At 45.2% G+C, this 12,449-nt stretch overlaps 2 protein-coding genes across 2 annotated transcripts in view; one reads left to right on the plus strand and one right to left on the minus strand.

The window, feature by feature from the left end:
- The window catches only part of LOC144154906 (uncharacterized), a 30,237-nt gene extending 23,355 nt beyond the window's left edge, over positions 1-6,882 (minus strand). Inside the window, exons 1-4 of the mRNA XM_077686022.1 lie at positions 6,641-6,882; positions 6,163-6,228; positions 2,666-2,801; positions 1,556-1,782 (exon numbers count right to left, since the gene is read on the minus strand). Coding sequence (XP_077542148.1) covers positions 1,556-1,782; positions 2,666-2,801; positions 6,163-6,228; positions 6,641-6,674 — 463 coding nt within the window. The 5' untranslated portion in view covers positions 6,675-6,882. The remainder of the gene's footprint in view (positions 1-1,555; positions 1,783-2,665; positions 2,802-6,162; positions 6,229-6,640) is intronic.
- Positions 6,883-6,996: 114 nt separating this feature from the next.
- LOC144154907 (pachytene checkpoint protein 2 homolog) overlaps positions 6,997-12,449 on the plus strand; it is a 33,049-nt gene continuing 27,596 nt past the window's right edge. Inside the window, exons 1-2 of the mRNA XM_077686023.1 lie at positions 6,997-7,189; positions 10,770-10,914. Of these exons, the coding sequence (XP_077542149.1) occupies positions 7,095-7,189; positions 10,770-10,914 (240 nt within the window). The 5' untranslated portion in view covers positions 6,997-7,094. The remainder of the gene's footprint in view (positions 7,190-10,769; positions 10,915-12,449) is intronic.

Below are 12,449 nucleotides of genomic sequence, written 5' to 3' on the forward strand. Positions count from 1 at the left end.
TTTGCTCTTGGCTATTAAGAATGGTAGAAGGAAAACGGCAAGGACAGCTGCTCACAACGCATACATGACAGCGCCGCGCCAGCAGCGGAGCACATTTGTGCGATTTCAACTGGATACGGATTGGCTGTAGCTCCGGCTTGGCGAACCGGGCCTGCGCCTCATGGCTGCGCCTCATGTAAAGACGGCCAGCCACATCGTTATCACCATCAAACAATGGCGTCCGCCTATGAGGTTCTTTTTTTTTTTTTTTTTTTTTTTTTGTGGCGGTGTGGTCGCATTGCGCATGTTTTCGGTGAAACTAAGCGTCCTGAATGTATAAAAAGTTACAGATAGCTGGCGCTATGCTTATTTTATTGTAAAATAATTGTTCAAACCCAGCCCAAATCATCGAAAATTTCGTTGAAGCGAAAGCAAGCCTGACAAATGGTTCGTTGTGGCGAGGACTTTGTTGCATGGACTTCTATGGCTGGCTGACGGGGAATTGGAAATATTTCGTTGAAGCGGAAATTTCGTTGAAGCGGCGTTCGTTGTAGCGGGGTTCGACTGTAACACTAACATGCAATACGTAGCTACGATACATAGGTACTTATTTCGTAACACAAAAACATGTACCATATCAAAGGCTAGTTGATAGAAGTTGCACAAGAAAAGCAAGCCATAAAAACTTAGCTCACAGCCTTTGGAAGTATATTAAAGCAATTAGCATTCCTGGCAAACTTCACCGACTTTGCAGTATAGCAGACTCTAGCCTTTTAAGAAATTTAACATTCAGAAAAAAGAAATTTCAACACAGTTACTGGTGGGAATCCAACCCATGCCTAATGCATTGTAAACGGGAGCACTATTGATAGAGCCACTCATGGCTGATGAATGGAAGTTATAGTTTGGAGGAATTACAAGTGTTTGTGTTGAACGTCACTGTGCTGTAGATGCTGGCATCATGCTAAAGAATGCTGGATGTGGTACTGGGTACTATTAAATATGCAGAGGCAGCAATGACCCGGTCAAGTAATGTATGTATATATCACCATTATGCGAGTAGCACACCTGGCCTACTTCAGTCGTTGTGTGGTGCATCTGTCTCTGTCTGGTCCCTTACGCAGAGCCATCTGTATGTGATGCCTCGGCGAAAGTGGCCAGAGTGCCGAGGAAGGTGACGGAAACGACTGGGCAAGGACAGAATGTGAAGAGGGAGTGAAGGGTTGCAGTAAGGACTCTGTCAGTTCTCATTCTACACAGTTTTATGCCACTTGAGAGGAAATTCAGGAAACCTATGAGTGGGGTTGTGGCATGAAGTTCATGCCACAACCCCGCTTCTTACTGCCCTCACGACTAAATGACAGTCCCTGGTGAGGGCTGGGATCCTCATGAGGGAACGGTATGACAATCCGCTCAACACCTCCCCAGTTCTGCAGAAGCTGCCTTTCTTTGCCCTTTTTTCGTGTACGCGTGTGCCTGTGTGTTCGATAGGCTGCAAACAAGGATGAGGTCACGTTCCAGAATGCGCTGCCAGCCGGGGGCAACCGATGAGAAGACTTGTAGCAAAGGTTCTCACCTACAGTGTAGGAAAGCTGGAAGCCTCGGCCGTGGGGCACCTGGGTAGGGGAGCTGTGGAACTTGATCCACACCTTGCTGCTTCGTGACAGGAAGGGCTCAGGGACCTTGCGGCCACAGTGAACCCGCTCACCACCACTTGGTGTTGGGCCCATCTTGATCCAGGTGCCCTCACAGCAGGGGCTCTTCTCGCACTCTTCTAGCCCACCAAGGTCCAAGTCATCAAAGCTGGAAAGCGAAAATTGAAGTGCAACAACCACGTTAGAAACCACAAGCTTCTCCTAAGTTACTTAGAGAGTTTTACCTCTTGGTCAATAGTGGCTATTTCCATGATACAGAAAAGAATTAGCAATATGGTATACCAAAGCTCACAACAGTTATGCTTTGAAAGCACACTGAAGAGAGTTATGAATGTTGTCTTACTACTTTGTCACGATAAAGTTCAGTAAATTTTCTTGGCCATTTTAGGCACATTTTGCCCCCCCCCCCCCCCTCCCCCCCCCAAAGTATTTTCAAAGGTACATTTTTTTTGCGCTATTCCCCTCGTCAATTTCGTGTGATAACTCACCTGTACGTCAGTGATGTAGCGTTTAACAGATCACACACACAAGTAGCTTATATAAGCTGTATCTGAACAACCACATTCACATTCGAACTGAGATAGCATCATACTCCATGGCAAGCCCATAGATTTAGACTCCATTATTCAAAAACTTATTCAAACAAAAAGATCCCACGAGTTAAACTTTAAACTATACAGTACCACTACAAAGGCACTGACAACAGTAAATTTATTTTACAAGCATTTCCTGTCTTCAAGCTGCAACTTGAACACTCTACCTCCACTCAAAATAAGTAGTAATCGCATCACCCCATTTGTGCATTCTCTCCGGCTAAGCGTCATCCCAGTTAGGCAAATTTTAACCAATGAGTTAATCAACTAGCCCATCTCCAAGCCATATATAACTAAATCCTAAGTACAAGCACTCAGGATGCCTATGAAAAATGCAGACAGAGGGCTACGTTGCAAGGTACCCACCAACCTTGGTGTCGTGCAGCTCTTCGTGTAAGAAACAGGACAGTGCTCAGCAGTGTGCCATTTCCAGCTTACCTGATGGTGATAACCTGGTTGCGACGGCCAATGATGAACCAGCTGCAAGACGTGTGGTTGGGGTAGGAGCTTGGATACCCTGGGCTGCTGATCTTACCCCGAGGGGCCAGTGGCCGCTGCCGTTGGCATGATGACCCTGCGTGGCACAGGGGCAACAACAGTGGTGCGCTTCTCCGTAAAGGGACGCTGGGGCTCAAGGGGCACCAGAGCCTGTGAAAGGTTGCCACTTTGCAGCATCGGAAATGGCAAATCGGTCCTGCAGTCTGTGACCTGTTTAGCCCTTTATTCTGCTAGTTTTATAACTTTAAGTGTCTATCTAGGCAGGTTCTCTGCACACTGACACTGTTCTTCACGGTAAGGGTTGCTTGGAGGACAAAAAAAGAAAGCACAGAAGTTGATGTTTAATCAGCTGACTTTTTAGGAGCTACAGGTACCAGCTACGCGTCTCTCTCTTTAAAAAGACATTGAAGCGTGCCGTTAACATTGTCTCATTAACTCAATAGAGTATTGTCTACTATCTGGGCTTTTCCATATAAAATTTGGGTGCGGAATTTCGCTCTTTCCCGTCCAATTTACACGTATTTTTTAAAAGAAAAGTGCATTTGAAAGTTCCGCTTTCTCGCACAATTCTCCCCGCTGATTTGTTGATGTCAGCTATGACAACACACATGTAAGCCCAAGGGGCTAGATTTAGCGGATTGTTAGCATTTCGGCGCCCATGACCTGTGCGCGACTAAACAAGAACCCAATATTAATCATGCAATGGGTGAAAATTATTATTTTTAAGGTGCGATAAAGCATGTGAAATCACTGCAGTAGTTGCTGCAGTGGCTATGAATGGTACTTGGTATTTTATCTTCTGCTGCCGAATACAGATGAACTAAACAGATGCTAAAGAGTTACATTGTGGATTACACGGGCTATACTACACAATGCAGGCTCACATGAAACTTCGACAAGCTCACTTCTGTTTCCTCAAAAATGAGCAGTTCAAGCACAAGGCCGAAACGCACTCATCAGTGCAGCTCTTAGCCCCTGGTCATATCGGCTCACAATGAATACCCGTACTTGAATTATCACTGCACATGACCACACATATTCTCGCCAAATGGTTTGGTTTTTGCTGCGTTTGCTGCATTTTTGTCTTTTGTAATAAATAATCAAAGGCTCTGTTGCAAACTTGAGTTTGGGACCCTTGTCTGTATATTCACCTGATTGTATTCTAACACCATCGAAAGTAATAAAAAGAAATGAAACTGAATAACCATCAGTATGTTCAAGCTCAGGCTATCACACAGAACTACAGCATGCAACATATATATCGACAAAAAACCTTGCCAGTGGACAACAATACGTTGAGTTAAATACAGAAACAGGAAAAATTTCACCAAAAGTGCTCAAAACTTACACCCCATTGTCACACAGTGCACACTGTCATGAGGAAAACACCGGAGCTTGCAGCTAAGGTTGGCAGTGGGAAAGCTCTCCAGAAAACCTTGCTATTAACCAAAGCGTAAAGGAAGAGTAAAATGGTGCTGTACACAGATATACCAAGAAAAGAGTATACAAAGCACCAACAGGTGTGATAAAAATTTATGCCTCAGTAAAACTTTTCACATAATTTCCTTTCTTAGAGGTGTGTAACAGTAATCATGTGCCACCAGTGCATCTCTAGTTTCCCATTTGATACCTCCGGCCAGAGACTATGTAATGCATAAAATATATATTTTATATTGTTATGTTACATGCTCTTTTGTCACTTATTTACAATAGAATATTTTCTAGAACACTCATCAGGGTAGATTCATTCCATTTCTCTCTCCTAGGTCATCTTTTAATGAGCAGTTCTGGAACAATGTTTATCGTTTAACAGCACTTGAGGACAAGGACGATAGAAGAGGAGACACACAACGGCGCTTGTCCCCTCTTCTATTGCCCTTGTCCTCAAGCGCCGTTTAATGATGTGCAAAAAACAGCAATCCCAACTGTTGGTTCTGCTGACACTATTCAAATCCTCAGCATTTACCCTTTCCTCCTTCTTAGGCACCACTTGCAAATAATCTAAAGTCTGCTCTATAAGGTTCTAGCAAGATGCAGAACACGTTTCCTGCAGCATAAAACAGACACAGACTAGGGACACAAAGAATAACACCCAGCACCTGCAAAAAACTGCCTCCTTCTCTGTTTGGGAAGTTATGTGGGCAAGCGAAAGGCAAGACTTTGCACATGCACCAAGACAACCTATGGCCAGATGAAAACAAAAGTGAAAAGAAAATGAAGGACAGAAAGAAGAGAGAAAGAAAACAAATGTATCTACAGACACCCCTTTTGTTTAAGATCTTTACTTTGCTGTCATCATTATCATCTCCATCATTAGCAGCCCCTCCGGTCCTGCGCTGCCCGAGTCCATTCTTTTTCTCCGAATTTCCTTATTTTGTCCATTCATCGAGTTACTAACCGTCCCATTCTTCTAGACCCATCTCTCGGTATCCATTGTGTTACCCTAGTGGTCTATTGGTTGTCATTTCGTGTAACTACAAGGCCAGCCCAAGTCCAGTTCTTTATTTCAGCTATTGTTTTGCTCTTTTTTCTCCTTTTTGCTCCCCTTCCCCACATGTAGGATAGCAAGCTAGGCCATATCCGGGTTAACATTCCTGCCTTTCTTTTACCTTTTTTCCTTCCTTTATTTCAGCTATGATATTATCGACTTGAGCTTGTTCCCTGATCCAGGAAGCTCGCTTCCTGTCCCTAAGTGTTACTCCTACCAATCTTCGTTCCATGGCCCTTTGGGCCAACCTAAGTTTGCTTTCCACCTGTGTAGTAATTATAAGAACTCAGCTATCAGGGAAGTGAATTGATATTTGGCTTGCTCATAAGCCTTTTTTCTTCTGAATGGCAATCTCTTGGATAATGCGTTTGCAGACCCACAGCACTGTGTACCATGGAAGAGGTGGTTGGCATGCACACTACTGGCAAAGCAGGCCCCTCAAGTCAAAGGGTCCTCAAAACTATAACAGAGCCAATGAACAGGAGGATAAAGGACAGCTTATTTGTTCCACACTAAAGCTTTGTGAACACCACCTTAAATTTGATGAATATACCCTGTTTACGCATCCACTGGTTGCTCGTACAGAACAAAGGCGTACCAACTGAAGAAATGAACTATGGCCAGTCCGCCAGAGCCTGCGATGTTTTTAAAAGCTGGCCTCACTTGAATTATTGCTTATTTTACAATGTATTACAATGCCCACATGCTATGCAGATGCGTTGCTCCGGGTGCTTTAATTTCAAGTTCCACGCCACTGTTTCGCGCAGAACAGGAAACAAACAGGCACAACAGCAGAGCTACACAAACAACAGGCGGTATGCCGGTCACAATTGCGCAACAAAAGTTATATACTGCAGTTCGCATCCCTTGCGCGATGCGTCGCTCGTAGAGTCAACTAAACGGCCAGAAAAGCTCGCGGCACTTGGGGGAAAATAGATCATGGCATTACCTAAATCTGTTCCTCCGCTCGACTGCAGCAGGCCCCGAATAGACGTCGTCCCAGAGCAAACGACCGCTGGAAAGAGTTGGCCCGAAACTGTTACAAGCGCGGGTAAACACTGATCACTTAGCGAGCGAACAATGTGCACTATCTGCCTCAATGCGAATTTCTAACCTTTTGACGCTGCAAGTTTTGTCACCAACAAAGAAAACACGAACATAAGCAACGCCAAGATACAAGCGGAATCAATTCATTTGGCCTTCACAAGTTCCCACGACGAAGCCCGTTCAACAGCTGTAACGCTGATGCTGCTGATCAATGGCGATCACTGAAGCTGGCAAGTTCAACCTACTGATTAGAGTTCTGCATCACGTTGATAGAAGAATAATAATGCGCCGGACAGCACGTTTTGTTAAGTAAACCTCCACAGCGTACACAACAAACAAGAAACACAAAATATTAAGCCTACGCCAAACCTCTGACTCACCTGCAAGCAGAAGACCCACGAAAAGTTGTCTCATGTTTACACGGTACAGGAGCCTGGGTCTCGCAATCGTGAAGAGACAAGGCCCGGGCCCTTGCACTCATTAATGCAGAGCCCTCATGTCATAAAATAACACACGGATACTCAAACTGCATATCAAAATAGCCCATTTTTAACTTTCATCTCGCAGACTAACAATACGCTATACTCTCGAATCAAGCTGGCTCTCGCACAACAAATGTGTATGGAATCGAGAGTAGTAAGAACAAAAATTGACAGTCATGTGATAGTGACGTTTGACACGTGATAACCAATGAAAAAGTTATATGACAATGACGTCATGAAATGTTGCAACCAATGGCACATGCCACAAACTTGAAAAGAAACGTCTGCCCGCGCGGCGCTCAATGGTAGTGTGTTATCAAACTTATGGTAGCGGGACGATTTTTTTCTTCTAATGAATTCTAACGCGCGCAAGGAGTCGGTGGGGAATAATTTGCCAACCCCAGGGAAGCTTCACGTTCACGTGGATGCGCTGAAGTCAGATGTGTGGTAAGAATTCCCAACGTACCGGTGCGGTGAGACTGATGTGGTTGCGACACGGATGGGCACTTCTGTTGTAATTGCTCTTAGTTGAAATCATTTATGTTAACGGGTGAGAAATACTCGACAAACTAGCACAAAATCATACATATCGCATAATTATGTTTGGCGCATTTAAGCCTCAACGTGTCATGAACTGTCACGTGTACTCCAGTTTTTGAATGCTCTCTTTCTTATGTGTGCAGGTATGAAAAGGGCAAGAGAACTAATATTGTCAACATCCTAGTTGATGTGCAGGCGTAAAATCTGGTCATATCTCATCTCAAGCCGTGTAGGGCCCTTCGATTAACAGTCCCGGACTTACCGCGGACTCTTGAGAAACAGTCCAGCATTCGATTTTTCCATGTATCCCTATGGCTCCGGGGACTCCTTGCACTACCCGCGGACTTTCCGCGGTGTGTCCGAGATTATAAATCGAGGAGTCCCAGGAAGTGCATACCACGCGCGCAAACTCTACTGACAACGAGAAAAATGAAAAGCGCTGCTGTGCTGATGCTGCGATGACATTGTAATACTGTGACACTGCAGTAGTGGTCGGCATAAATCGTCAAACAAATTGCATATCTGAAAAAGAAACTTTATTTAGCGTTCTGTGGTCTAAGGGGCTATTGCGGTCCCCAGCTTGTGCCGGGTTCTCGGCTGACCAGGGCGGTTTGCACCACTAGGTCTGAGCAGTGGGTGGAGGTGTTATAGTGCATTTCAGAAGCAGTGTGCAGCACTGTAGAGGCTACATTGTTGTCAACAATCTGCCCACTGAGCACCCCTAACACACCGTGAAGGGTGCCTTGAAAAGACATTTTCGTCTACCCTCTCAGCAGGTAGAACCGCAAGGCCCCAGTGCCTAGTGTCGCTTTCCATCACGGTGAGTTAAAACACCCTCAGTGATGTAGCCTCCACAGTGCTGCACGCAGCTTCTGAAATGAACTATAGAGATCTCGCACTCATCCACAGTGATCTTGCAGTAGCGGCACAGTGTTCAGTGTGGTAGCTGTTTAGAAGAACATGCCACCAGGTGGTGAGGTTGCTTTTCTTCACATCGCTTGATACGTAGGTGAGCTCCTGTTTCCCATCTTTCGGCATCTACGTTTTGAACTGCACTAAATGGTGTGGACATGGTTGATGTTGTTAATAAGGGACGTCGCCGTTGTATTCAAATCCATTTGTATGTTTGCTGCCCTTCTTGCCCCTTTAAACTCGTACGCCAGGCGGTGTACTTGTGTGAACCCAATGCATGGTGACATCGGGCTCACCAGGTTTCACAGCAGTTTTGCCACATATCTGTATCCATTCAACCCTGAAAAGGGTGGCACCTTGCTGTTCTGTAACAAATGTGAGCACATACCACACATGTGAAATGTGCTTAGATCTGCTTTGTGAAACGCTGTCTCCAACACAGGTGCAGGCACACGTGCGGTGGTTTCAAATCATTATGGAGTCGGGTGCAGTCACGTACAGAGTGGGAATATTGAAATCATTTGTGCCAGAACTGCTTCTGAAAGGCCTTGATTGCTGTGCTTATATCCTGAGAGCATTTGGCTTGTCTTGACTGGCTGTGAGCATCTGCTTCCTGTTCTAACATGTCAGCGTCTTGCCTCCAAAGCCTTTGCAATTCATTGCCTAGTGCGGTTGCAGCCTGTCTTCTTCCCGAAAGTCTGGTGGCAGCTGTCCATCGGCACGCGATGATGCCTCGGTGTGTGATGGGTCAATCCTCCAGGGTGGGCATGTAACGGCATGCACTGCCTCAGTGAATGATGGGATGACGTGGCTCAGGGACACAGTCTTGCCTACTAAAATACGAATGAACCGTAAAATATTGTAAAATACGAATGAGCCGTAACTACCTTGTATGTTCGGAAAGGCTTGTGCACATAAGAGTTTACCGTGTTTTGGAGCCTAAAAATTGCATTCACAACTTAGTAATGACAATAAAAAAGAAGCTGCATAAAGCTACAATAACTTGTTGAAAGCAAAGTCCAAGGGTTCTTGATGACAACCAAAGTTATAGGTCATATTAGTCAACATATGATTCCTACAACAAACAGCTTTATATTTTTGAATTTACAGCTATTGCTGCTCTCACTTCTGCTTAGTTCTAATGAGGACACTGTTCTTTTTGTGTTCAGAGTAGACTCACATGTTTATGAACTGTTATCAATTTTTTGTAGCCTTGGCAGAAATGCAATGTGTTCTCAGTTTTGTTCTTTGACACTTGGCTCTTGCCTTGTTGCAGTTGCAGGCTGTTCTAGTTTAATGATCCAAAATATTACATGAAAGCAGGAATGACCTCTGGGCGGGAAAACAAAAGTTGGGATGATCCAATAGTGTGATGAATAAAAGAGACCAGCATGAGTCTCAGGGTGCTTTCAGCTTGGCATAAAATGCAGTAAATCCTTGAATGTGAATATGCGTATAGTTAGCACTTGTACTTGCCTTGCGGCTTCCTGAACTTTTACTGTGCACTGTGTGTGAAAGTACATTTGCTTAAAGACAAGAATGCAAAATACTATTTTTCTTTGTTTTTTAAATTATTTATTTAAAATACCTTACAGTTAAAAATACGAAATTTGTTTGTACATTCACTGTAAGCTGTAACTGAAAAATTGGACCTGCTTTTTGGGCAATACCTGCTGCAACGGCTTAGTGACACCGGGCTGCTATGCGCTAGGTCGCAAGCTCAGCTCTTGGCCATGGAGGCTGTATTTTGATGGAGGATAAATGTAACAGCCCCCTTGTTCTTGATGCACGCTGAGCTCTTGATTGATTGATTGTGAGGTTCAACGTGCCGACGCAACGCAGGCGATGAGGCGTGCCGTAGTGGAGGGCTCGGGATTAATTTTGACCACCTGGGGATCTTTATCGTGCGCCAAAATCTCGTACACACGGGCGTTTTTGCTTTTTGCCTCCATCAGAAAAGCGACGCTGAGCTCTTGGCAGACGCTGAAAAAAAAAAAAAAAGGCGGGGGGGACAGGCAGTTCAAGTTGTCGATAAGCTTGAGCATTTCTCTTTAGTACAGCCATCAAGACGAGAGAACGGGCTGCTTGTGTTGTGAAACGAGAACCTGACGACACAGCTTGTGCTAGTATCATAATTAATTTAGCTGATGCCATCAACTGGATGTAATAAAACATAAACCCCGTATGCTTGTACCTGCTGCTGCATCGTATCATGGACATTTTTTGGATTTACAACAGCCTCAGTACAGTGGCATCGTTTCTATTCTTGGACTCCATGACTGTATAGTTTTCATCTCGTGAGGTTGTTAGAATCTGTACCAAAGTAATTCGAGGATGCCATGATGCCTGTTTAGATAATGCTGTCTATTTGGATGTTTACTTTCACATGTTCATTTTATCTTGCCTCCACTTCCCCCCTCCACTTTTTTGGAGGGGGAAGTTGCATTTCCTTTTTTGGCGGGGATTCCCAGCTCTAGGCGGGCTCAGGCGTCAGTGGCATGCTGAAGTGATGTGGATAATACCAGCTGAAACTTGATGTTTACCGTGGTGTTGACTACGTTTCATTTTGTTACAGCACTCTCGCCAACAGTGTTATCACCAGCTACGTTGAAGAATTGGTGCGTTCTAAAGGCTACCCACATGTGCTGACATCCTTTACTGGGACACCCCTTGAAGGTGAAGTTGACAAGATTGTAACAGAGTACACAGACGATGTGCAGGTAAGTTGTGCTATGAGGTGGTGTATTTTGTGGAGAACATTAGGGAAACAGAGAGCAGTGATATTGTCATTGTTCTTTCATCCCATGTGTACATTTTGTTGATAAATACTGGTTGGCGTTTTGGTCGTAGCCGCTTTGTCGCAGCCTGTCATGCGTTTATGTCCACTGAGGCATTCTAAATTTCTTTGAAATACTGTGATTAGTTTGGCCTCATCAGGACCTTGTGCCTATCCACAACATTGCCAGCTTACAGGGCTATCTTTACTGAGTATAGGGAGCCTTCGACAACTAGGGAGAGCGTGCTGTGCCACTGTGTCAGCGCCACCATCGACCGCGCTGGCATCCCGTGGTGGGATAGGTGCGCCGCAGCCGCCTACTAGACAGGCATATGCGAAGGTGAACAATGTAATCCAGTGATCTGCATTTCGCCGTGTTGACAGCTCTGGATTTTTTTTTTGTTGGCACAAATGAGGAACAGTGCATGAAATTTCTCAAGAGAAAGCATGCTCTCGACGCTCTGGGTAATGCGGCGCCGCACAGAGCTGCACTATCAAAGGTCGTTGCACCCGTCAAGCAAACGTAAATCCGCAAACAAGGAGTCTCACACCATTGCAATTGAGGTTTTTGACCACTTCTAATTAAACTTTATAGCTGTCTACGTGTAAATGGTAGTGTAGTGCAACTGCTTCAAGCAAGACGTGTGTGACATTAAAAACTGGGCAAAAAAGTAACGTTAATGCGTACTAGTTCATTCTAAAGTTTCTAAATCTAGAGTTTCTAATCTAAAGTTTCTTAAAATAAAATGGCTAATTTGTGCCTCCCTCCCCGCCACGGCGTCTGCGCTAGCCCACCAGCCATGCACCGCGTGCGCTACACGATCATAGTGCCGTCCGGCACTATTTATAGGCGCGAGATACGGCTGACATGGTCGAGCGAATGAGAGGGGAAAACGTGAAAGTGAAACTGCAAGGCCAAGTGAACCGAACGATAGTAGAACGCGGTGATATAAAAAGGCGGCAAAACAAGGAGTGGAGCGACAACGAAGCATTGAGACACTGATAAGCAGAGAGCACAGACAGAGGGAGGGAGAGAGCATCGTGAAAGGAAGAAACTTAAATCGAGCGTGTGAAGAAAACGGATGTTCGGTCATTGCCGTGGGGTATGGGTTTTTGCGTCGGTCAGCTCAATGGGAGCTTCGAATTCGCGGTCCGCCGGCCACCTGGACTTCAACTTTTCCCGGTTGGCGCATTGGCATTCTGCTGCAGTGTTGGACCGTCGAAGGTTAACTCCCGTCTGCCGGTACCCACCTGCTTGCTTGCGTCTGTTTAGCAAGTGGTCTGGCCCACCCTCGGACCTGCGCACATCAAACAGGGGTTATGAATAAAGAAAGGTTGAGACGAGGCAGCGAAGCGGTGTAAAAGTTTGGAAAAATGCTGGTTTATCTCCGCCAGGGTCCGATGTATGAAGCGGACTGCGTGCACTCAAGCTTTGTATTATCGGGGTTTTTAATGCACTGTTTCTATGGCTAGTTAGCC

Source organism: Haemaphysalis longicornis, unplaced genomic scaffold (genome assembly GCF_048455015.1).
Source record: "Haemaphysalis longicornis isolate Haplotype H1 unplaced genomic scaffold, Haemaphysalis longicornis Haplotype H1 scaffold_1, whole genome shotgun sequence".
NCBI classification, from domain to species: domain Eukaryota; kingdom Metazoa; phylum Arthropoda; class Arachnida; order Ixodida; family Ixodidae; genus Haemaphysalis; species Haemaphysalis longicornis.